This window comes from Takifugu rubripes, chromosome 17 (genome assembly GCF_901000725.2).
Source record: "Takifugu rubripes chromosome 17, fTakRub1.2, whole genome shotgun sequence".
NCBI classification, from domain to species: Eukaryota; Metazoa; Chordata; class Actinopteri; order Tetraodontiformes; family Tetraodontidae; genus Takifugu; species Takifugu rubripes.
The window spans coordinates 991008-1011867 of record NC_042301.1 but is presented as its reverse complement, the minus strand read 5'-3'; the positions used below and the strand labels follow the sequence as shown (position 1 = coordinate 1011867).

Genomic DNA, 20860 nt, shown 5'->3' with positions numbered 1-20860 from the left:
AGCCTCTCGGGACCAAGATGAGCTTTTATTACCTCCGTTTGCACCATTATTTCCTGTTCCGACACAGTTTTGCTTCCATTTCCCACCAGTAATTTTTCCGGAGTGTATCTGTGCTACCTGTTGCTGACCAGGACCACAAACCACCAGAAGAGATCCATTATTACTGCGGTGAGTCATAGACAGAGCAATGGCCGCTCTGACATCAGCACACACACACACACACACACACACACACACACACACTGGTAGACCACGCTGGTGTCATGTGCCATTTGGATGCTCCATGCATTTGCATGAGTCTTTTCAGCACAGTCTTGTGTTTAAATCATATTCTGAACAAAATAAAAGAACTATAAAGGTTTGCATTTGTCCAGAGAGGCAGCAGAAAACGTCTGAATCTCCTTTTGTCGATGTATCGTAAGAACGTTCATGACTTCCTGTGAGAAAAACCACCAAGATATTGATGATGTTGGTTCCGCTGGACTTTGGCCCACGACGCCGTTGCTCTCCGAGGCAGAGCGCCACTTCTTCCTCTGGAGAAATGTCATCTGTGTGTGTGTGTGCGTGTGTGTGTGTGTGTGTGTGTGTGTGTGTGTGTGTGTGTGTGCCTGCTCTGGAAGGAGCCATAAACTGAACATAAACTGCGTTTGAACAGGAACTCCGCAGCGGGTTTCGTGCTCAGGTGAAGTCTCCGCGTGCATTACTGACAGGCGCACGTGCTGCGTCACATTCCAGTTGTCTCTGGCGCACGTGCCAAAATACAGCTTTATATTACCTGTCGCGTGACAAGTCCCTGTTAATCAATACATCGATTTAAAACGGTCACGTGGTGCGGAGCACAGGTGTGACGTCGTATTTAACCATTAAATGCGTCATCATTTAAGATGTTCGGGTTTTTATTTGTTTGTCGCTTATTTTGCCCCAATTTATTTAGGAGTGACACAGCTGAACGGGCGCTGCAGCCGTGCGTGCGTGTGCGTGTGCGCCCGTCACGGCACTACAGCCCTCCAGACAGACAGACAGACAGGCGGACAGACAGGAAGACAGACAGACAGAGAGGCAGACAGACAGGCGGACAGACAGGAAGACAGACGGGCGGACAGACAGACAGACAGACAGGCGGACAGACAGACAGACAGACAGGCGGACAGACAGACAGACAGACAGGCGGACAGACAGTTGTGGAGGTGATATTTTGCTCTTTGCCTTATAAGGAAAGCGCCTCGTGCCGCCCTTTAATAGGCCGCGCGCTGCAGCTTCTTGCACTTTAACTCTCTCACTGCTGAATTTAATTCGGCCCCTAAAACAGCTCATTAGCAGCCGAGCGTGCGTGTTTCGTGCTCGAGCGACGCAGACCCAGGCGAGCCCCGGTTGCTCGTGTGCTGGACGAGCATCGGAGCTCCAGAATGGGAGGTTTAAACCGTTTTATCGCCCCATTTCCCACCCGAAACCTTGTTGTAGGGCCAGAGATTAGTGGTGAGGCCCGTCTCCTGGTGGGACCGCGGTGGGACCGAAAGGAGCCCGCAGGGTTGAAGGGGAGCTGGCCTACATCGGAGAGAATCCCACGGAAAATCCCCGCACGCGTTATCTGTGCGTGACCTTGACTCGGGGAGAATATGGAAATCTATTCATGGCAGTGCGCAGAAAAGCGATCGGCCAATCTAACTTCACACAGCGGTGACGTGGTATCATTTAACCTCGAACCCCGGTAATGGTCCAAGCCTCTTTTCATAAATGGATGGCAAACATAATCTGGGCTTGATGCTGCTCAGGCTTTTTTAAATATACTGGAATATGTTTTTTTTTTTTTTTACCGGTCAGATATAAATTCTAATAAACCAATTCTATCATGTAGCCATTTATCAACCCTGGACACAACAATCAGCGGGTGAGATGGTTCTCGAGTCTGCGTCAGAATATACCAAGCGACGCAAAATGGTTGACTGAGCAGCAACATTTGAGACACGAAGCCGCAGATGAAGGCCGTTAAAATGCTAAAAATGAGACACCAGTGTGTTTTTTCACGGCTCCTTCCTTCGGAGAGCTCGATTCACATGCAGCGACACCGGAGGGAGAGGCGGTGCGTTCACGGACAGATAATAATCGGACGTCGCAGTTGCAGCAGTAAAACATGATTTTATTCACATATGTCTCACTAAAAACAAGATGACTTCTATCAATAGTAATAACATATAGAACTGCAGCATAAAATCTATAATTGCCAAAATTGGACTCTTTTTTTCAAAGTAATGTATTGTGGGATGTTAATATTTCCGACAGATGACAAAAGCAGCACGGGAACAGCCCACCGCCGTTACTACCACCCCCGTGTCTGACGTCACGCGCACGTCTGTTTGCGTGAAGCGTTTTCTGGCTGCCTCTCCAGCTCTCCCGCAGAAGGAGTCGCAGCAAAAGCGAGGGAAGAGACGCAGGAGGAGGGGGTTGCTCTTGAGAATCACATCCGAGGAGGAGCAGCAGAAAAACGGCCTGGACGAAGGGTTACGGCGCGACCAGAAGCCAAGGAAGAGAGCAGCTGGGCTGGTTCTGTTGTCTAGATGGAGATACCCGCCGCGGGAGAGCACGTCTTTGCGGTAGAGAACATCGAAAAGAAGCGGAGCAGAAAGGTCCGTCTGCGTGCACATACGTGTCTTTCCTTAATTTATCTCCTCTTTGTTGAAAGAGCCGAAGACCGACGCCGCGTCGTGCGTAAAGTGGCGACGCGCTCTTTATCCTGTTTGTGTCAATCCGCAGGGGAGGTTCGAGTATCTGGTGAAGTGGCGAGGATGGTCTTCAAAGTAAGTCCAGTTTCTGTTTGAATGCAGGTGGTCTTCCTCCCCAGGGGCAGTTTAACGCGTGCACGGCTGTGGATGAACGCTCATTTGACGGGTCGTGGGCGCGCAAAAGGGTGGCTGCGCACGTCGAAATGCTCTCGACCCGTTTGTGCCATGTAAATGCGACCTGTCAATGTTGAAGGTGCCCGCGTGCGTGCGCTGCGGGCTGGAGCCGCCTCGGCCACAGCCCGGGCCGTCCCACGGCCGCGCGTAAAAGTTACTCATGATTTATGACACGTGCATCCACAGGGGTGCGTGTTTCTGCGTGATGTTGACACAGGCGATGATTCGTTAGTCAGGGGTTGGGTTTGGGCCAGTTGAAGCCAGCGCCTGTCAATGCCTGCCTCTGTTGGACAGGGCACCCTGTCCTCACCCTGTCCTCACCCTGTCCTCACTGTGTCCTCACCCTGTCCTCACCGTGTCCTCACTGTGTCCTCACCCTGTCCTCACCCTGTCCTCACCCTGTCCTCACTGTGTCCTCACCCTGTCCTCACTGTGTCCTCACCGTGTCCTCACCGTGTCCTCACCGTGTCCTCACTGTGTCCTCACCCTGTCCTCACCCTGTCCTCACTGTGTCCTCTCAACAGATACAACACGTGGGAACCAGAGGAAAACATCCTGGATCCCCGACTGCTCGACGCTTTCCAGGAGAGGTGAGTTCACCAGAGGAACAAGTGTCACAGGTTCCCTTAAAAGTGTGACATCACTGACACATGATTGAAGTGACTCAGCACATGTTTGAAGTGACTCAGCACATGTTTGCCGTCGGACGCTGGTGCTTAATCTTCCTGACTAATCTGCTGTTGACAATAAACTGAGGGCTGCAGGAATTCAGCATGTGGGTGAAGGATTAGCCCGGGTGTCATCAGCTGCTCGACTACAGGGTTAAACTGCGGCCAAACTGTGGACTCTTTGCTACGTTTTGCAACCTGATCGTGCTCTGAGCTCCAGCATCAGGTTATCACGCTGAAGGGCTACCTGCTGTCCCACCGCCCGTCACCAGATACACCTGCACCTTCTTCCACACGGATAACGGGGTCATTATGATTCCCTGTGGGGAATCCCACTTATACACCCATGGTATCAGTGTCCATCGCTACAGTGCGCTACGCTAACCCTAAATATACAATAAGTGTCATCTTATGTTTAAGTCTTCAGAAACGTTGGCGAGTGAATTGAGATCTTTGCTGCAACGTCCCCTCTCGCACCAGTGGACTACCCATCTCCTTTCCTCCCACACTCTTCTGTACAGTGTTTACATTAGCGGCGTGCTGTAAACGTTGTCACAGAGGCCTTGAGGATAACGGATGAACCTGAGCAGGACCACGCCAATGCTAGCAACAGACATGTGACCGGAGCAAATCCAAATGCTACTGGGCTAACTCAAGCTAATTATTGTCAGACACCCCAAACTGAGTTGTGCAAGTCCAGCTTAATTTTAGGTGGTGCTGTCATTCAGCGGAGGACTAAGTGTGTGTAATTTTGGTGAAATTGGCTGCTCCGCTAATTGCTAAAGCTTGTGGCGAGTGACTCACCAGACCGCTCTCCATGAGGACGCGGCGACTGCGGCGCGTGTGGTGTCACCGTCCCTGGCCTTGCTCGCAGGCTCATATAAGTCGCACATTAAAGCGAAGCGTCAGCATCGGCGGGAGTCTGCCTGTGCCGTCGCCCCTCTCCGTGAGGAGGAGAGCTTTATTGAACCTAATTGCGTGTCTCTCCGGGGAGCCAAGTCGCCTGAATGCCAGACTATGAAAATACACCAAGTCGTCATTGTAATTAGATGTGAGCGAGGGGGTGGGGGAGGGGACTGACATCACTCCTGTCTGCAGTATTGAGTTACAGCGTTGGACACACTTGGGCTGAGTCTGAGGGAGGGAAAGGGGACTGGACTTTATCTCCAGACATTAAACTCCTGTCAGGACAGTGAAGCCGTCTGGAAAAGCTGCATCCAGTTGTGGAACAGGCTATTAATCATGATTCAGGTGGGACCGTGTGAATGTAGACTGAGGAGGAATATTTGCTTCTTGTTTTGAATATGCTTGAGTTTGCCTGTGGAACCTGTAACACAGGCTCTGTGTTTTCCAGCCCGGCCCGAGGAGGAGTCCTGCCACGTGTTGCCATGCAACAACAACCCATCTCCACGACACGGTTCACTAATGGCTTGATGTTGTCTCCTCACACAGGGAACGACAAGAGCAGCTGATGGGATATCGCAAGAGAGGACCCAAGCCCAAGCACCTTCTCATTCAGGTACGGATCCACGATGGACAAAACAAACCGTCCCATCGCGTCACGACGTTATTGCTAGTTAAATGTCTGCGTTTAGCACATTATTTAAAATAAAAGAGACAAAGATCTTTGGGACCACGGGTCCACACCCTTTAAAGGGATGTGATCCCAACACGGTCGCTCTGTGGCTGTTAAATGGTTTTAAATGGATACATCCTTAAAACATTCCTCAAGTACCCTGGAAATTCCCTATGATAAATTCCCTAAAAAACATCATAAATTACCCCTCAGCTTTCCTTTCTGATCTGCCTGATTTAAAATCCCACTCACCATCATGGCAGAGGACTTTGTCCGAAACTTGGTCAGAAGTTTAAATCATTTAATTCAAATGAATTTAAATTTAAATGATGAATTTTAAACGGCACAAGTTGATTTTTGTTCCCGGCTTGAAGCCATGATGCTGACTGGGTTACTGGGTCTCGACAGGTTCCCTCTTTTGCCCGGAGGTCCAGCGTCCTGGCCGACATTCGTGAGGTATCCCTGGAGGAGGGCCGGTGTCAGCCGGCCAAACCCGCAGAGACGCTCCGCCCCCAGAACCAGCAGTACCAGCTGAACAGCCAGAAGCACCACCAGTACCCGCCCGTCTGCAGGGAGCAGGATGGCGACCGCCAGAGCAGCGGCAAGAAATTCTACTACCAGCTCAACGGCAAAAAGCATCATCAGTACCAGCCTGACCTGAAGGTCCAGGGGCCCCTGTGTGCCGAGGCCCTGGACGTGAAGGCTCTGGAGCTGCCTCGCCAGGGCTGCAACCTTCCCCCGGTGCTCCAGCAGAAGTGGGTCCGGGACAAGGACTCGGGATGCCTGACCAAAGTCAAGGACATCGCCATGGAGCTGAAGAAGCTCCCAGCAGATCTCAACGGACACAAAGAGCCCAAAAACATGGGCTGTGCAGAGGAGGAGCCTCGGCAGTCCGACGCCGTCAGCAGCAGCAAGCTAAAGATCGTGAAGAACAAGAACAAGAACGGGCGGATCGTTATCGTCATGAGCAAATACATGGAAAATGGAATTCACCCGGCCAAGACGAGAGCCGGGGACTCCGAGGCTGCAGAGCCGGCGACGCCGGGAACTGACGGCGGCGCCGAGAGCCACTACGAGAAGATGAGACTCGTCAGGGAGCTCGGACTCATGAACGGGTTCGCGAAGCACAAGCCCACCGTTCCCAGTTCAGGATTTAACGGGGACGGCCTTGAGGAAAGGAAGCAGCCCCCTAAAAGTGACCCGACGGTGGCGGAGCGGGGTAAAGATGTGGAGGTCACGGGGCAGCAGCAGCTTCCAGCGGATCAGCCTTTACAACTGACCACCAAGTCTAATCTGCTCTCCGTGACCCCAGACAGGGGAGCCCCCCCCCACGGGGACAGAAGAGGAGGCCAGGGTGGACTTCAGGCGCTGAAGCGGCGCCTCCCGGATGCAGCCAGTCAGGAGCAGGGCGGCGTTAAGAGGCTGGTGAGCTCCAGCGGTGATTCAGCCTCCTCACAAAGCCCAGAACAGGAACGTGGGTTTGTGGACCAAGAGGAGCCTATTGACCTGAGGGTCCTGAAGCCCCGGCCTGCAGAACCACCGGCTGGGAATGCTGCTGAAGCCCCCCCCGCTCCTGAGAGGCCAACAGACCGGCTGGAATCGCAGCTCCAGACAGAGGCGCCGGCGGCTGCCGAGGGAGCCCCCCCGCCTCTCTCAGAGAGCCGCCACGAACAGAGGAAAGAGGAAGAGTTCCCCTCTTTTCAGCCGCTGCTGGGAAATATAGTGATCACGGACATCACCACGAACTGTCTCACGGTCACGTTCAAGGAATACGTGGCAGCGTAGCGGCCAGATGTTTGGAGCTTCACATCTGTGAATGTACAGACGGACCAAGCGCGACTCTTTCTTCCTTTCTGGGGGGGCTATACTGCATCATATGCAGATCCTTTCTGGGGATTTTGTCACACGCAGTGACTTTTCTTGACCTTGAAGCTGCACCGTTGAAGGAACCTCTGTTCATGGAAAATGCCCTTAAACCTTCTTAATGTCTCCATTTTTATGGATGTTTTCTTTATGCGCCCGACGATGTTTAGATATCGTGGGTTCATGGAGAGGAAGAATATACTGAAACATGTGTGTGTGTGTGTGTGTGTGCGTGTGTGTGTGCGTATGTGTGTGTGTGTGTGGGTGTGTGAGTATGTGTGTGTGTGTGTGCGTATGTGTGTGTGTGTGTGTGTGTGAGTGAGTGTGTGTGTGTGATGACTGTTCAGGAGGAAATGACACGTTTTTCCTAATGAAATGATGAAATGTTATTATTGGAGATCAATATCACTTTGGTTTTGCATCTTTTATCTCATTTAAAATTGTGAAGATTTTTGTCTCATCCATCACCTGATGCTCAGCACAAGTCACCTCTGTTAAGGTTTAATAAATTATGTCCATAAATGGTTTATTTCTGTTCTGGTATCCTTATGTTGGAACACTGTTTGTGACCCCCCCCAGTTGCTCTGTGACCAGCGTGACCAGAGTCACTTTGCATAAGTGGCTGCAGCTCAGTGGGGGGGGGGGAGTTCTGGGGAAGCTTTTGCAATAATATAATTGTTTTCAGGCTGTAATAACTGTGGGTTATTACAGGCCTCAACACCACCAACACAATCCAGCAGTTTAGCTCAAGTCTCATAAATAGCTCATCTCTCCTCATGAGAAGCTCATGTGGAGGTTTTATATCGCACCTGCGGGTTGGATGAGGTTAAACTGTTGGATCCCACATTCGTGCTAGAAATAAACATTGGCGTTTGTTTCCGGGCTTTATTCCCATTTTAGGATGCTTCCACGTGGATCTGCCGCTGAATGACGCTGCAGTTTCCGCGTCATTAAGTCCGATCTGACGCGTGTGCGCGGCGCCGTGACCGTGCGACGCAGCGGAGGCAGAACCAGGCGCCTCGCGACCATTTGCGGGGCTGCAGCCCATCAGAGGAGCTGCCTCGCGCGGGCGGAGACGGGAGAAAATGGCTGTCCTCGTGCTCCTCGCGCCTTCTCCTCCTGGCGGAGGCGGGAATCCCCGGTGGGGCTCCACGTGTCACATGTCTCTTTCCATCCCATTTACTGTCGCCACACATAAATACGGAGAACGAAATGATGACTCTGCGTTTCCGTCGTCTGTGAGCCGGTGGGACCAAAACGGTCCAGGAAATCCGCCAGGATCCCTCAGGCCTCCGGGCTGGACCCGGATTAAGTTCATGGGGACAGGTTCATGGTTCATGGGGACAGGTTCACGGGGACAGGTTCATGGGGACAGGTCTGCTCGTCACGCGACAGCATTTGGAGGACGCTGATATTTGATTTGATTCGCATTTAGTCGGTAAGAAACTCGAAAAACTGCTTAATGACCAGAACTTAAACGCACGAGGCAGCAGAGGCCGTCATCTTTAACGAGTTGGTAGAGAGAAAACGGGGGAAAACCCAAATGTCTCTCAGGAAACGGAGTCTTTGGACTTCACGCTGACGCTTAAAGTAAAGTGGTTTCTGATCGATGTTGGTCAGTTCTAAAGGCACGAGCCGCCTCGTTCATCGTTTATTCGATGCTCAGAAAATCTTCGGGCTTGAGAAAAGTCCCACTGATTCTCAAGAAAGTGCAGAATTCGCCTGATTTGTGGCGTGGCGGGGTTTTTCCTCGCTTCTTGCCCGGATACAAGCCAGCCAATGGTGTTCGGCGCATCAGCGCGCGGCTGCAGGCGCGTCGGCACCAATCACGCGCGCCGTGCGCGTCTGTCTGCGGCGGGAAACACCGATATGCGTCTAATTACAGGCAGCAGCAGTCCGATAATTGGAATAAGTATTTTCAGCGTCTGATTAAAGCGCTGTCAAAGATTCGGCTCTTCCATCTCGGAGGGACAAATTAATCAGGAAATATTCCCAATTTCTCTGAATCTATTTGGGAAACGTTCCTGCTTTCAAATGGAAAAAGTTTAAATCCCTCCAGATTTCATTTTATTGGTTCGTTATTGGTCCGTTTTCCTGCCCGTCCGTCAGGTTTTACACTTAAAAATGATCATTTTTGTTCAAAGAATAAATAGAAAATATTTCTGGGCTATTTTTTGTGTAATTTTATAATTCGGTTATTGGGCTTCGCGTATTTTCTTTCATTTGGAATTAATACCAAGATTGAAACACAGTTGAATATGAGTGAAAATGAAGGTTCGATCCCCAGTTTTGAATCGTTTCCACAACGAATCAAAACGTGTCGCGTTTGCACTCATCGAACCTTCATTTTGGGTTCTTTTTTTAATTAGTAAAGAAATATTCGCAATCATTTATCAGCACTAATAGTCTGTTCATTAGACAGTGATCAAAACAATTTCGCACCCGTTTTATAATAATTAAAAATAATAACAAAATAATTCTGGTTTTAATATGACGACTAATAAAGTAGCACGAGCTCTCCCTCGCTCTTTATATATGTGTGCGTGTGCGTGTGCGTGTGCCATGCACCGAGAGGCAGCTGGGCCTGCAGGCCTGCAGCAGCCACATTACTGCTTTTATTGCTTCTATTCGCCTGTAATTGTTTACTGAAAATATTTCCATTAAATTGCCACTTTATTAGAACATTTTTATTTTAAAAGTCTCTTCATCTGATTAGTCTCGTGCTTTTGTTGTTGCGGGTTTGGATTTTTTTTTTAACCTTGAAAATGGATTTTTTTTTTTGTCTTAATTTGTCGGCAGCCGGTGGATTAATACCAATATGAAGACGGAGAGCTGCAGGCGTTGGTTTTAATGTGAATCTGAAGGCTTTGAGCGGTTAAACCGGTGTTAAACCGGTGTTGACCCGGTGTTAAACCAGTGTTAACCCGGTGTTAACCCGGTGTTAAACCGGTGTTCCCAGAGCTGGTCACTGGTCACCACAGCCATCAAACCCGCTGCCCAGTCAAGCGGAAACAGTCAGCGAGCCCATCAAAACGCGCGTGTTTGGTTTATCTGTTGGTTCGAGTCCCATCCTGCAGCCTGAACTCGGAATTCCCTGTTAACGTCTTTTATTCTGGCGAATGTTGAGCATTAACTCGCGAACTTGGTGAAAATCGTGGACAGTAAACACAGATTGTGCGTTGATTCTTTCCATATTCGCGCGTTTCGGGGGGTTTTAATATTTTTTTCTGATGTTTGTGACTTCAGAGCCACATTCAGAGTCAGAGTCAGAGTCATTCATTATTATTCTCGGAACGTCGCGCGCTGCGCAGCCCGAACACGCGGAGAGAGCGACGCTTTCCCGCGGCTCGCGCGCGCTCATTTCCTGCTTCGCCTCTTCTGTTCGTCTCGCTCTCGAATTTTTGAATATCTCACATTAGCGCGCACGAACTGATTCACGCGCCGCCGCGCCGCGCGGGGTGAAGGCACGATTGAAAGAATTTACACGGACCCGGGCTCAAGCTCCGCCCCTCGCCTAGCAACCACGGCACGTAGCAACGGCTGCACCAATGGGCGCCATCCTACAGGTTCCACCGACCCAGGTCTCCTAGCAACGCCGTAAAAAATTGCTCTGACGTCCATTCTGTTCGGGAGTATTATGGTCTGTCGGGAATTCAGAGTGGCTGGGACTGGAGAAAATATCTTCTCCGCTAACGTTAGCATCCAGCAGGCTAACGGTAGGTAGCACTGGAGTAAACATGGAGCTGTCCGCAGTCGGGGAGAGGGTGTTCGCCGCCGAGTCTATCATCAAACGGAGGATTAGGAAGGTACGACCACATCACACCCGTTTCCTCCGCGACAATAGCGCTGTTGTCCGCGAGGCAATAAAGTAATCCCTCTGCTTGTGATGGCATGCAGGGTCGCATCGAGTACCTTGTGAAATGGAAGGGCTGGTCTCCCAAGTAAGTCCCGCTCACACCGCGCCTGTCAGCGTGTCTGTGGCTGTCTGTGCACCCTGTCTGTGGCTGTCTGTGCACCCTGTCTGTGGCTGTCTGTGCACCCGAGGCACGATGGGGACTTTAGCTACGGGGCTAACCCGCACAGTGCGCGTCCGCGTCCGCCTCCTCGGTCTCACCTCACGCTTCCCTTCACAGATACAGCACTTGGGAACCGGAGGAGAATATTCTGGACTCGCGCCTGTTCGTCGCCTTCGAGCAGAGGTGAGATCAGATGTGTGAACGGGCCCGGGTGGAGGTGGAGGTGGAGGTGGAGCCGGAGCCGCAAATGTGTCCTGACTCTCTGCGCTTGGTATCTGTCACCGCAGGGAGCGAGAAAGGGAGCTGTACGGGCCCAAAAAGAGAGGCCCCAAGCCCAAGACTTTCCTGCTCAAGGTAAGTTTAGCTGCGGCTCGTTAATGTGCAGAGGTTAGTAGCCGCTAAAACCACGGTTGTATTTACATTTAGAGTCTAATCATCTTTATTTGAAAACCTCCTGTCTGGTCCGCTTAGTTGCTCTTAATGATGCAACCTGGAACAAACAGTTCTGGCTGTAGCTGTTATAACATTGAGCTTAAAAATGAATGATGAGCGCATCGTTGCACGCTTGCATGTTTTACACTGTAAAAAGTGGCGGCGATGCTTTAGTACAGAGCTGAAATACACACGTGAACATTCACCCTTTTTTACTGTACATCGATAGGCTCAAGCTAAGGAAAAGGTGAAGTCTTACGACTTTAGGAGCGACTCTGTTCGAGGGATGCACATTTCCTACCCCAGCCCAGAGCCCGTGGCCGCCCCCAGAGCCAGAGAGGGTCTCAGAGCTGTCGTCCCCACCATTTTCCCCCCCAGCACCGTAAACCGTGGCGAAAGCGTGCGCGTCCATCCGTCTGACGCGTGCACCCGAGATCTCCGTTTGTCCTCGCTCCAACCCGGAGCGGATGGACTCCACTTCCCCAAGAAAAGGGGCCCCAAGCCCAAGCTGCGCTTCAAGGACGGCGGCTGCGGCCCGGCGGCGTCGGAGAGGGGGCGAGCGGAGGCGCCGGTGAGCCAACACGCCCATCAACACGCCCATCAACACGCCCATCAACACGCCCATCAACACGCTCATCAACACGCTCATCAACACGCTCATCAACACGCTCAGCTCCAGGAGGGCGGGAAGCTGAGGTTGCTCAGAGTGTCCCACGGTCACCACGGTCACCACCACCACCGCCACCACCACCGCCACCACTCGGCCAACTACCCTGCCCCCAGCCAACGTCCCTACAGGCGCTTCTACTCGGACCGGGGCCTGCTCGCCCACAGACGCGACACAGACGCTCGCAGGACGCAGGACGGCGGCAGCTACACGGCAACGCCGCCGCCCAGGCAGCGTCCCGCCACAAAGCCCAGCCGGCCCGCCCACCTGCCGCTGCTGGACAAGCCCTACGTGCTGGACAAGCCGTCCCCCAGCACGCTGGACACGGACTTGGACCAGGTGACCTGGAGGCCTTGTCTCAGCAGCGTGGAGAAAGTCCTGGTGACGGACGTGACCAGCAACTTCCTGACCGTCACCATTAAGGAGAGCAGCACCTGTCAGGGCTTCTTCAAAGCCAAGAGATGATCACATGACCGGTTTCACCTGTCCCCCCCCCCCCGTCTCTGTTTTTAGGACGCGTCTGACGATTGCAGGGCAGTTTTTTGTATGTAATGTACAAAGTCCGTCATGTGCGTGTGTATTATACAGCTGTTCTAATGTATTGAACAAATCAAATGAAGTTAATCTCGGCCTTTTTCATTCGCTGTGTCGCAACAGGAAATGATTGTTGTGCTAATCCTCCAGCCTGAGCTCATTTAATGAATTAGGACTGAATGAGATGGTTTTCAGTTTAGGCTCGATTTAAATCCATTCAAATTGTTAATTTAAAAAAGAAATGACTGAAGCACTTTGAAGGTGAAGTATTGAGAGGGTTTGTGTTGATCCGTGAACATTTCTAATCCCAGTTTGAGTAACGCCATTCAACACTGTGCGTGTAACTACTTTTTCATTAACATAGTATATTTTACATTTTTCATAGAGAATTTTAAAAGCTTTAATATAATACAACAGATGGTTAAATAAAGTGTTCATTTGGGTTTTTGTTTTTTTTAAGCTTTTCAATAAACATTCAATTTTCACATTTACTGATGTTGCACGTTTCATCATCTTTTAATCCGATTTTAAAGTACGAAATAAGGACATTTGACAGGTTTTAATTCCAGGAGTGTTTCAGTGCCGTGAGGCCCCGGAACAAACCACTGTCGGGGCGGCTGACGTCATCAAGGCCTCTAATCCGGCCTTAATTTAGTTCATTAGTGGCCTCCGGATGCTCAGTGTCCACTCTTACCGCCACGTTTAAATATCGGCTTCGAATTCGGTTCTAACTGAAATTTTAGTTTTATTATTTCGTCACAATTAAAACAAGCAATTTATTTGGGGCACTTCTGCGGCTTTAGGTCGACATCAAAGCGGATCAGCACTAATTATGGTTTTAGATGCTGCAGCTGTTTAAACGCTCATTAACCGTCACAGCAAAATTCAGCTGCGTGTAATCGATTTTAAAGGAGCGTTTGGACCCCGAGGTTCGGTCCAGGCCGACGGCGCAGCGGCGTTTCCGGTACCACCGGCATCCTTCCCTCCATCCTGGACAAATTCTTGGTCATCTAAAAGCTCTTTAGTCAAAAACCTGATTTATTCAGTCATATTTGAACAACGTGTGCGACAGTGACGCTGGAATAAAACGGAAGAAAATGAGATCAGAGAGGAAAAGAGCAGCCAGACAGGCGCGATCACACGCACGCACGCACGCCGCCTGAAAAAGGAGCCAAACTTAAAAATTCACACAAAGTCGCCTTTGTTTTATTTACTTATTTTCTATAAACTATAAAATAGTTCATGTGTCCGGATAAAACCCTGAAAGACAGTGAAAATATTGTTTTTCGTCCTGATGCAAACTGGTGCTTTTTTTTAACATTATATTTACATTTTTAATATTGTTGATGACAGTTTTAGTTGAGGTTTTATCTCATAATAATCTCACGTCGAAAGTTTCTGAGGTTTCCTCTGTTTTCATCTAGAAAACGGAAATAAATGCTGACAAACCAAAAAGCCGATTGGTATTTTTGGAGGGCAAATTAAATAATGTCGTTTAATATTTGCTTTCTATAGAAACACAGCAATGCTGTATTGACTGTTCAAATGTCCTGATGTGGAATTAACAAGAAAAATGAGTTCTCATAATCGTTTGACTTCTTTTTTCCTCTTATTTTAAATAAGTGCGCCATTGGTGACGAACTAACAAACACATGGTTTAAATCAAGGTGGTTATCCAATAAAAATGGAACAGAAATCACACTTTATCGCTTTATTTCGTGCTGAGAACATTCCCTGAACAAGATGGCGGCATCAATTCCGCTTTTCTCCTCCGGGGGGCGCTAAAATTCAGTTAAGGTTTCACCGAGAATTAAACTCGGTAATAACGTTCAACAAAAGGAAGGCTGGTACAAATGTTAAGCTTTGTTTACTCTTGTCAATCTCCATGTCCATAACTGCAGCTCTGGTGGCTCTTCCCAGCCTGCTGGGCTCTGTCCTGGGTGTTGGGCTCGGTCCTGGGTGCTGGGCTCTGTCCTGGGTGTTGGGCTCGGTCCTGGGTGTTGGGCTCGGTCCTGGGTGTTGGGCTCGGTGCTGTATAGCACAGTGCTGTGGAACAGTTGTCAGGGACCAGCCAGGGTCATGCCGGTGGAAACGGAGCCACGCTTCCTAACCCGACCCTGCAGGGCTCTTGTGACAGGAAAAGAACCGTTGTTGAGCCGCAGCAGACGTGTTTCTGCTCCGGATCTTTGGCAATGCAACAATCCTGTAAAGACACGTGAACAAAACCAGATTCTTTATTATACATCCAAAAGAGTAATGCAAATTGTTATCCACAGTAGTCCTCCATATATGTATATCCACACCTAAAAATGATCTTTATTCAGTTAAAAACAAACCAACAAACTTTGTATCGTATCGTTAATTTTTTTTATATATATATTTCTATTTCTGCTATTTCGCCTGATAAAAATTGTTTTTCACGCTAACAAAACCCTTTAAATTGAACTGAGACAGATTTATTCTGTAAACAATAATCGATATTTAGTAATAATAATTGCGTGCGTGTGTGTCAACGGTGGTCAGCGCTGTCTCCTACTGCGCATGCGTGCGCCGAGCCGGATGAGGCCCAACTTCCGTTTCCTCTTGCGCACTTCTCCAACTTCTCCAACCCCAGATTTTCTAAATAAAGCCGCACAGACGTTGTATTGTGAACATTTATGAGCTTTATAACGTTACGGTCGTGCTGACGGCGTTTCCGTTGGCAGAGACGTAGACGCGCGACTTCCGCCTTCATGCTCGTTGGCTGACGCATGCGCACTGCCCCCTCCCGAGGAACGGCACCTCTCTGGTGTCGGAGCTCGCTGGGCGAACGTCACATCCATGTTCCTGTGTTTCTCCAGACATCCGGAGTCTGAATGCGTCCGTCTTCCTTGTAGTTAGCGGCGCGTTGGGTCCGGGACGATGGCTGTCGGGCCGAAGCCCTCTGCCCCCCTCTTCTAGCTCTCTTTGTGGATGCGTGTCGCTCAGTGACGTCAGACATCAGTCACAGCCGTCGGTGATGGACCCAGAGGAGGGCGATGTGCGGAATGAGTGGCCCCTGCTGCTCTGGACCTCCGTGGCCGTCATGGTCCCGGTGCTGCTCACGCTGTGGTGCAGCGCGCAGCGATCCAAGTGGAAGAGCCACAGGAAGGAGTTCTTCCGCCAGAGCAAACACGGGTGGCACTACACGGACCTGTTCAGCAAGCCCACCTACTGCTGCGTGTGCTCGCAGCACATCCTCCACGGGGCTTTCTGCGACTGCTGCGGCGTGTGCGCGGACGAGCAATGCCTGCGCCGGGCCGACCACAGCCTGGCCTGCAAGGAGATCATGGCCCCCTGCAGTCCGGATGGGTCCATGGAGCACCGCTGGGTCCGCGGAAATGTGCCGCTCGCCAGCTACTGCGCGGTCTGCAAACAGCAGTGCGGAACCCAGCCGAAGCTGTGCGACCTCAGGTGAGTCCAGAAGGTCACCTGACGCACCGAGCAGCTCCTCCGGACCGGAAGACTGAGCGTCAGGAGCTGCTCTTCCGGCCCAAATCTCAGAGTTTAGTTTGAAGTGTGCACCAACTGTCACTCCTGATGCTTTTTGGTGCGTATTAGCAGCATGCTGCTGTGTGCTGCTGCACACGGCCGTGGCGGGGCTCCACCGTGCGTGTGCGTGTGTGTGTGTGTGTGGGACCCTGAGCTGGTTCTTCAGTTTGCTGGATAAATGTCACCGTGCAGAAAGCGTGCAGCCTCTCACGTAAACCTTCGGTGAGAGCTGTAATCCCCCCTCACCAGGCTGTGATGGCCGCCTGCCGCCCTAATGGGGCAGCTGGGCTGGTCTGGGGGCAGTTGGGCTGGTCTGATGGGGCAGCTGGGCTGGTCTGATGGGTCAGCTGGGCTGGTCTGATGGGGTAGCTGGGCTGGTCTGATGGGGTAGCTGGGCTGGTCTGATGGGTCAGCTGGGCTGGTCTGATGGGGTAGCTGGGCTGGTCTGAGGGCAGCTGGGCTGGTCTGGGGGCAGCTGGGCTGGTCTGGGGTCAGTGTCGGACCAGAGCTCCTCACAGCAGCATGAACAGCACGGTGTGTGTTCTTTAATACTGTCATTTCTAATGACCCCCCCCCCCAGGTGTGTGTGGTGCCAGACCACAGTGCATGATGACTGCATAGACGCCCTGGCCGATCACCTGTGTAACCTGGGCGAGTTTCACCACCTCATCATCCCGCCTCACTACCTCTACCACGTGAACAAGCTGCGGCGCAGACACCCTGAGGAGTACGCCAAGGTACCCCGGAGCCTCCGATGGCGCCCGTCTGAGCGGCGCCCGTCTGAGCGGCGCCCGTCTGAGCGGCGCCCTTTAAAGCAGCGTTGCTGTGTCTGTGCAGTTGGCGCCGTCCCGCGGCAGCGGCTGGACGCCGGTTCTGGTCCTGGCCAACACTCGTAGTGGCAACAACATGGGGGAGGGGCTTCTGGGAGAGTTCCGCACCCTCCTGAATCCTGTTCAGGTCAGTCCAGAACTTTGTTCCTCTGATTGTTTGAGCGTCACCACAGAGGTCCGGGATGAGGAAGAGGAGGCCGACCCCTCCCCCCTCACCCATTACTCTCCCGCAGGTGTTTGACCTGTCTCGGTTGACCCCGTCCAAAGCGCTGCAGCTGTGCACCCTGCTGCCCCCCGGCAGCGTGCGGGTGTTGGTGTGCGGGGGCGACGGCACGGTGGGCTGGGTGCTGGACGCCATCGACTCCATGAAGCTGAAGGTTAATTAATTAATCAACTCGGCTTTTGCTCCTCAACGATCTTCGTGCGGTTTCTTTTACCTGGATCATCCTTCGGGTCTCTCCTCTCAGGGTCAGGACCCGTTTATTCCCCGGGTCACCATCCTGCCCCTGGGGACAGGAAACGACCTGTCCAACACTCTAGGCTGGGGGGCAGGGTATGCAGGAGAGATCCCAGTGGAGCAGGTTCTCCGTAACGTCCTTGAAGCGGAGGTGGTCAGAATGGACAGGTGAGGCGTTTGTTAATGGGTCACTCTTCTGGTTCTGGTTCTTCCGTCTAAATCTTTGAAGTAACGGAACCTCGTTTGCATTCTTTGTCCGCTCACGTGCAGGTGGAAAGTGCAAGTGGCCTCCAAAGGAGCCTACTTTCGTAAACCCAAGGTGAACAGGTGTTTTGTTGTTCCGCCTGTGTCTCGGGGCGTTCACCTGAACACACCTGCTGCCTGTCCTCAGGTTCTGTCCATGAACAACTACTTCTCTGTGGGCCCCGACGCTCTCATGGCGCTCAGCTTCCACACGCACCGCGAGAAAACGCCATCTTTCTTCTCCAGCCGCATCATCAACAAGGTGCGGCTCTCAGAACCTGCCTGGATATGAATGCAGGTTCTTCGGGGTCCTGGCGCCATGAAACGGGCAGAAATCCATCATTATTGCTAATAATCGCTCTATTTTCCAGGCTGTGTATTTCCTCTATGGCACCAAGGACTGCTTGGTACAGGAATGTAAGGATCTGGATAAGAGGATAGAGGTAAGGGACCTACGTCCATGTGGGTCAAAGGTTATTCCAAACTACGTTTTTATGGTCTTATTATTTTAAATATATTGAGTTTTGGTCAGACGGTCACTCGTTACTGGTCATAACGGGTGGGACACCTCAAACGTCCTCCAGGCGACGTATCGGAGCATCTTGGGTAATAAATGTGTGGGGGGGGGGTCCAACAATAACAGTTTTATTTTGTTTCTTTGCGTAACAGCTGGAGCTGGATGGAGAGAGGCTGGACCTGCCCAGTTTGGAGGGCATCATCGTTTGTAACATCAGCTACTGGGGTGGGGGCTGCAGACTCTGGGAGGGCATGGGGGATGAACCGTGCCCACCCACCAGGTAAGAGCCCCTCAACACGTCGGGGCTGTGAGCAGGTCTGAGACACACTGGTCTCTGCAGGTTGGACGATGGCCTGCTGGAGGTGATGGGGGTCTTCGGGTCCTTCCACTGTGCCCAGATACAGGTGAAACTGGCCAATCCTGTACGACTGGGACAAGCTCACACCGTCAGGGTGAGACCGCCGGACCATCAACACGCCTCCCTCCGTTTATGGCCGTCGATGGCATGAAAATGTGGTGTGGTCACTGATCTCGTTGCAGCTGCTTCTCAAGAGCTCCAAGATGCCCATGCAGGTGGACGGGGAGCCGTGGGCCCAGGGTCCCTGCACCATCACCATCACCCATAAGACCCAGGCCCTCATGCTGTATCACAGTGCAGAGCAGACAGACGACGACGATGGATCCAGCGCCTCTGAGACGGAGAGCGCCACGCCCCAGGACTCTCCCAGGCCCCCGGCCTCCAGAACCACCCACAACATCTGAAGTGAATCTAAAGTTCTTCACCTGGTTAATACTGAGCTGCAGAGCTGTCCGGGGCCGATGCAGTTGGGCCGGGATCAGCAGGGAAGCGTCCCTCAGAGGAGGACCGGCTGGTCCAATCAGCACAGTCGCCCATTATTGTGGTAGAATAGCGCTGACCTGTTGTGTATCGCTCACTGCTGATGTCATCTTCTGCTCGTCGTCACTGTAAACCCTTCAGGTCGCTCCTGGAAATGCTTCTTGTTTACCCCTTTTCTGCACTGATGTGTGAGCAGACTGCTGAAACCTCCGAGTGCCCCCGTTGGGGCAGGGGCAGAATACAGGCGCCGTCCTGTCAGCCGCCCCCTTTACCCTGCTGTTGGTCTGTCAGGTGGATCCTGCTGGGGCGGAGCGAGGCCACCAGCACCAGTTTTAGCTGTGAGTTTAAGATGTGTAACCTTTCATTCCTGTCGGGCTGTTCCACTGTTGGTTCGAGCCACGCTAGCAGCGCTTTATTCTGAATAATCACCACTGGATTAGTCTGTCCCAGCAATCAAGACTGAAGGTTCTGAACCTGCTAACTTCACCTCTCTATAACCTGTGCATACCCAATACAGAACTTCCATCCTACAGGGTCCAGAGGAGGTTCAAATGAGCTTCTCAAGGACTGTCCTCTGCCCTCTGCAGGTGGGGGACACGTCTAAGGGAGGTTTATGAAAGTCACATGTTGGATTGGGGCGCCGATGATGATGATGATGATGATGATGTGGAGCTTTTTGACCTGCTGGCAGACCTGGATTGTTCTGATGTAGTGCTGCAGAATGCTTTAACATTTGTGTCCAATATCCAGCAGCAGCATTTTGTGTTTGGTGTTGAGCGTCGTGCTGCTTTTTCTGTTGCTTTCGTGTCTGGAGGAGCGACGTTACTGATGCTGAAGCCATTGTCAATCAGGAAGGAAGTAGAATCCCACTGAATGTAACAGGACTGAGGTTCTCATAAATATTTTCCTAAAGAATCCACATGTCTGAGTGTTAATAACATAAACGGTCATAAATCACAAGCTTGGTGCTTCTACGTGAACGCCTCAACGGAGCTGCTGGAAATCCAAATGCATGAAGCGGCCTTGTGTCCCAGTGTGACGTAAAGAGCAGGAAACAGACGCTGTGTGGATTAGAAATAGATTTTATTGAGAGGGAATGATTCATCTGCCAGTGTAAACAGCTATTTAAGACACTCATTACAGCAAAGTAACCGCCCCTGATAGATTTACTACGAGAGTTAAAAATACTTCACACAACTGAAGCAGACACACGTTTCCTAAGGTTGGTGGCATCAGCGAACCTCCACAATGACGTTTAGGACCAGTGGCAGAAGGTTCTGGAACTCTGCCTGCCCACAAAATCTTTGTCAGAGGCCAAAATGTGCCTGAAGAGCTTCACGTCAATGATTAATGATAAGGCTGCAATGCTCTTTGTGTGTGAACATTGATCTCCACAGCTCAAACTGTGGAGGATCAGCTGGAATCTGCTGACGGCGGCGTCATCGCTTACGTGAGCAGCGGTTGGGTGGATACCTGGAGAAGCTTTAGGCTGATCAGGTTGAATCCCAATGTGTCCCACATGTGTCCCGATTCTCCGCTAGGTTGAAGCGAAGGGGTAGAGAAGCCTTCCCCGATACGCCGCGCCCATTAACATTGCTCCTATGTATGCACGGAGCTAACCCAGGGCCGGACAGGCCTCACGATGAAGGACCCCCAGAAGGGCACCATACCGTCCAACTACCGGCCCATAACCTGCCTCAGCACCACATGGACGCTCCCATCAGGCATCAGAGCGGCTAAGATCAGCAGGATCATGGATCCATACACGAGCAGAGGCAGAGGCAACAACACCAGGTCACCGGGTCAACAGGGCAG

The 20860-nt window shown here is 51.5% G+C and overlaps 3 protein-coding genes and 1 long non-coding RNA gene across 11 annotated transcripts; 3 read left to right on the top strand and 1 right to left on the bottom strand.

Moving 5' to 3' along the window:
• Nucleotides 1-2343: 2343 nt before the first annotated feature.
• LOC101076082 (E3 SUMO-protein ligase CBX4) lies at nucleotides 2344-7245 on the top strand. Its single transcript, XM_003976471.3, has 5 exons — nucleotides 2344-2624; nucleotides 2752-2795; nucleotides 3419-3484; nucleotides 5015-5081; nucleotides 5547-7245. The coding sequence occupies exons 1-5, from the start codon at nucleotides 2556-2558 to the stop codon at nucleotides 6921-6923; spliced, it is 1623 nt and encodes a 540-aa protein (XP_003976520.2). The 5' UTR covers nucleotides 2344-2555; the 3' UTR covers nucleotides 6924-7245.
• Nucleotides 7246-10605: 3360 nt separating this feature from the next.
• cbx8b (chromobox homolog 8b) lies at nucleotides 10606-13141 on the top strand. Of its 7 annotated transcripts, none has more exons than XM_029850300.1 (6): nucleotides 10606-10807; nucleotides 10899-10942; nucleotides 11135-11200; nucleotides 11305-11371; nucleotides 11679-12026; nucleotides 12087-13141. In XM_029850300.1, exons 1-6 carry the CDS (start codon nucleotides 10739-10741, stop codon nucleotides 12579-12581), a joined length of 1089 nt encoding a protein of 362 aa, XP_029706160.1. In that variant the 5' UTR covers nucleotides 10606-10738; the 3' UTR covers nucleotides 12582-13141. The 7 variants fall into 7 exon arrangements, with proteins under 7 accessions (XP_029706160.1, XP_029706157.1, XP_029706159.1 ...); XM_029850297.1 differs by having other exon boundaries at nucleotides 12063-13141; XM_029850299.1 differs by having other exon boundaries at nucleotides 11679-12047; nucleotides 12096-13141.
• Nucleotides 13142-14240: 1099 nt separating this feature from the next.
• Nucleotides 14241-15465, bottom strand: LOC115253191 (uncharacterized). 2 transcript variants are annotated; one of them, XR_003891467.1, is made up of 2 exons: nucleotides 15327-15465; nucleotides 14241-14853 (listed from the first exon to the last, which is right to left on the bottom strand). It is a non-coding gene; the product is annotated as an uncharacterized lncRNA (long non-coding RNA). The 2 variants fall into 2 exon arrangements; XR_003891468.1 differs by lacking the exon at nucleotides 15327-15465 and adding an exon at nucleotides 15187-15323.
• On the top strand, nucleotides 15403-19960 carry dgke (diacylglycerol kinase, epsilon). Its single transcript, XM_003976470.3, has 11 exons — nucleotides 15403-16082; nucleotides 16741-16897; nucleotides 16998-17117; nucleotides 17224-17367; nucleotides 17458-17615; nucleotides 17718-17766; nucleotides 17839-17952; nucleotides 18062-18133; nucleotides 18360-18487; nucleotides 18548-18659; nucleotides 18748-19960. The coding sequence occupies exons 1-11, from the start codon at nucleotides 15649-15651 to the stop codon at nucleotides 18967-18969; spliced, it is 1710 nt and encodes a 569-aa protein (XP_003976519.1). The 5' UTR covers nucleotides 15403-15648; the 3' UTR covers nucleotides 18970-19960.
• Nucleotides 19961-20860: the final 900 nt, after the last annotated feature.

What these genes read in the sequence shown, in the direction of transcription:
- dgke (XM_003976470.3), top strand. Translation starts at nt 15,649, where the DNA reads ATGGACCCAGAGGAGGGCGATGTGCGGAATGAGTGGCCCCTGCTGCTC. An exon ending in ACCCTGAGGAGTACGCCAAG is followed by an intron (nt 16,898 to 16,997) that starts GTACCCCGGAGC and finishes GTGTCTGTGCAG; the next exon opens with TTGGCGCCGTCCCGCGGCAG. An exon ending in CCCTCCTGAATCCTGTTCAG is followed by an intron (nt 17,118 to 17,223) that starts GTCAGTCCAGAA and finishes ACTCTCCCGCAG; the next exon opens with GTGTTTGACCTGTCTCGGTT.
- LOC101076082 (XM_003976471.3), top strand. Translation starts at nt 2,556, where the DNA reads ATGGAGATACCCGCCGCGGGAGAGCACGTCTTTGCGGTAGAGAACATC. An exon ending in TGGCGAGGATGGTCTTCAAA is followed by an intron (nt 2,796 to 3,418) that starts GTAAGTCCAGTT and finishes TCCTCTCAACAG; the next exon opens with ATACAACACGTGGGAACCAG. An exon ending in CCAAGCACCTTCTCATTCAG is followed by an intron (nt 5,082 to 5,546) that starts GTACGGATCCAC and finishes GGGTCTCGACAG; the next exon opens with GTTCCCTCTTTTGCCCGGAG.
- cbx8b (XM_003976472.3), top strand. Translation starts at nt 10,739, where the DNA reads ATGGAGCTGTCCGCAGTCGGGGAGAGGGTGTTCGCCGCCGAGTCTATC. An exon ending in TGGAAGGGCTGGTCTCCCAA is followed by an intron (nt 10,943 to 11,134) that starts GTAAGTCCCGCT and finishes TTCCCTTCACAG; the next exon opens with ATACAGCACTTGGGAACCGG. An exon ending in CCAAGACTTTCCTGCTCAAG is followed by an intron (nt 11,372 to 11,678) that starts GTAAGTTTAGCT and finishes GTACATCGATAG; the next exon opens with GCTCAAGCTAAGGAAAAGGT.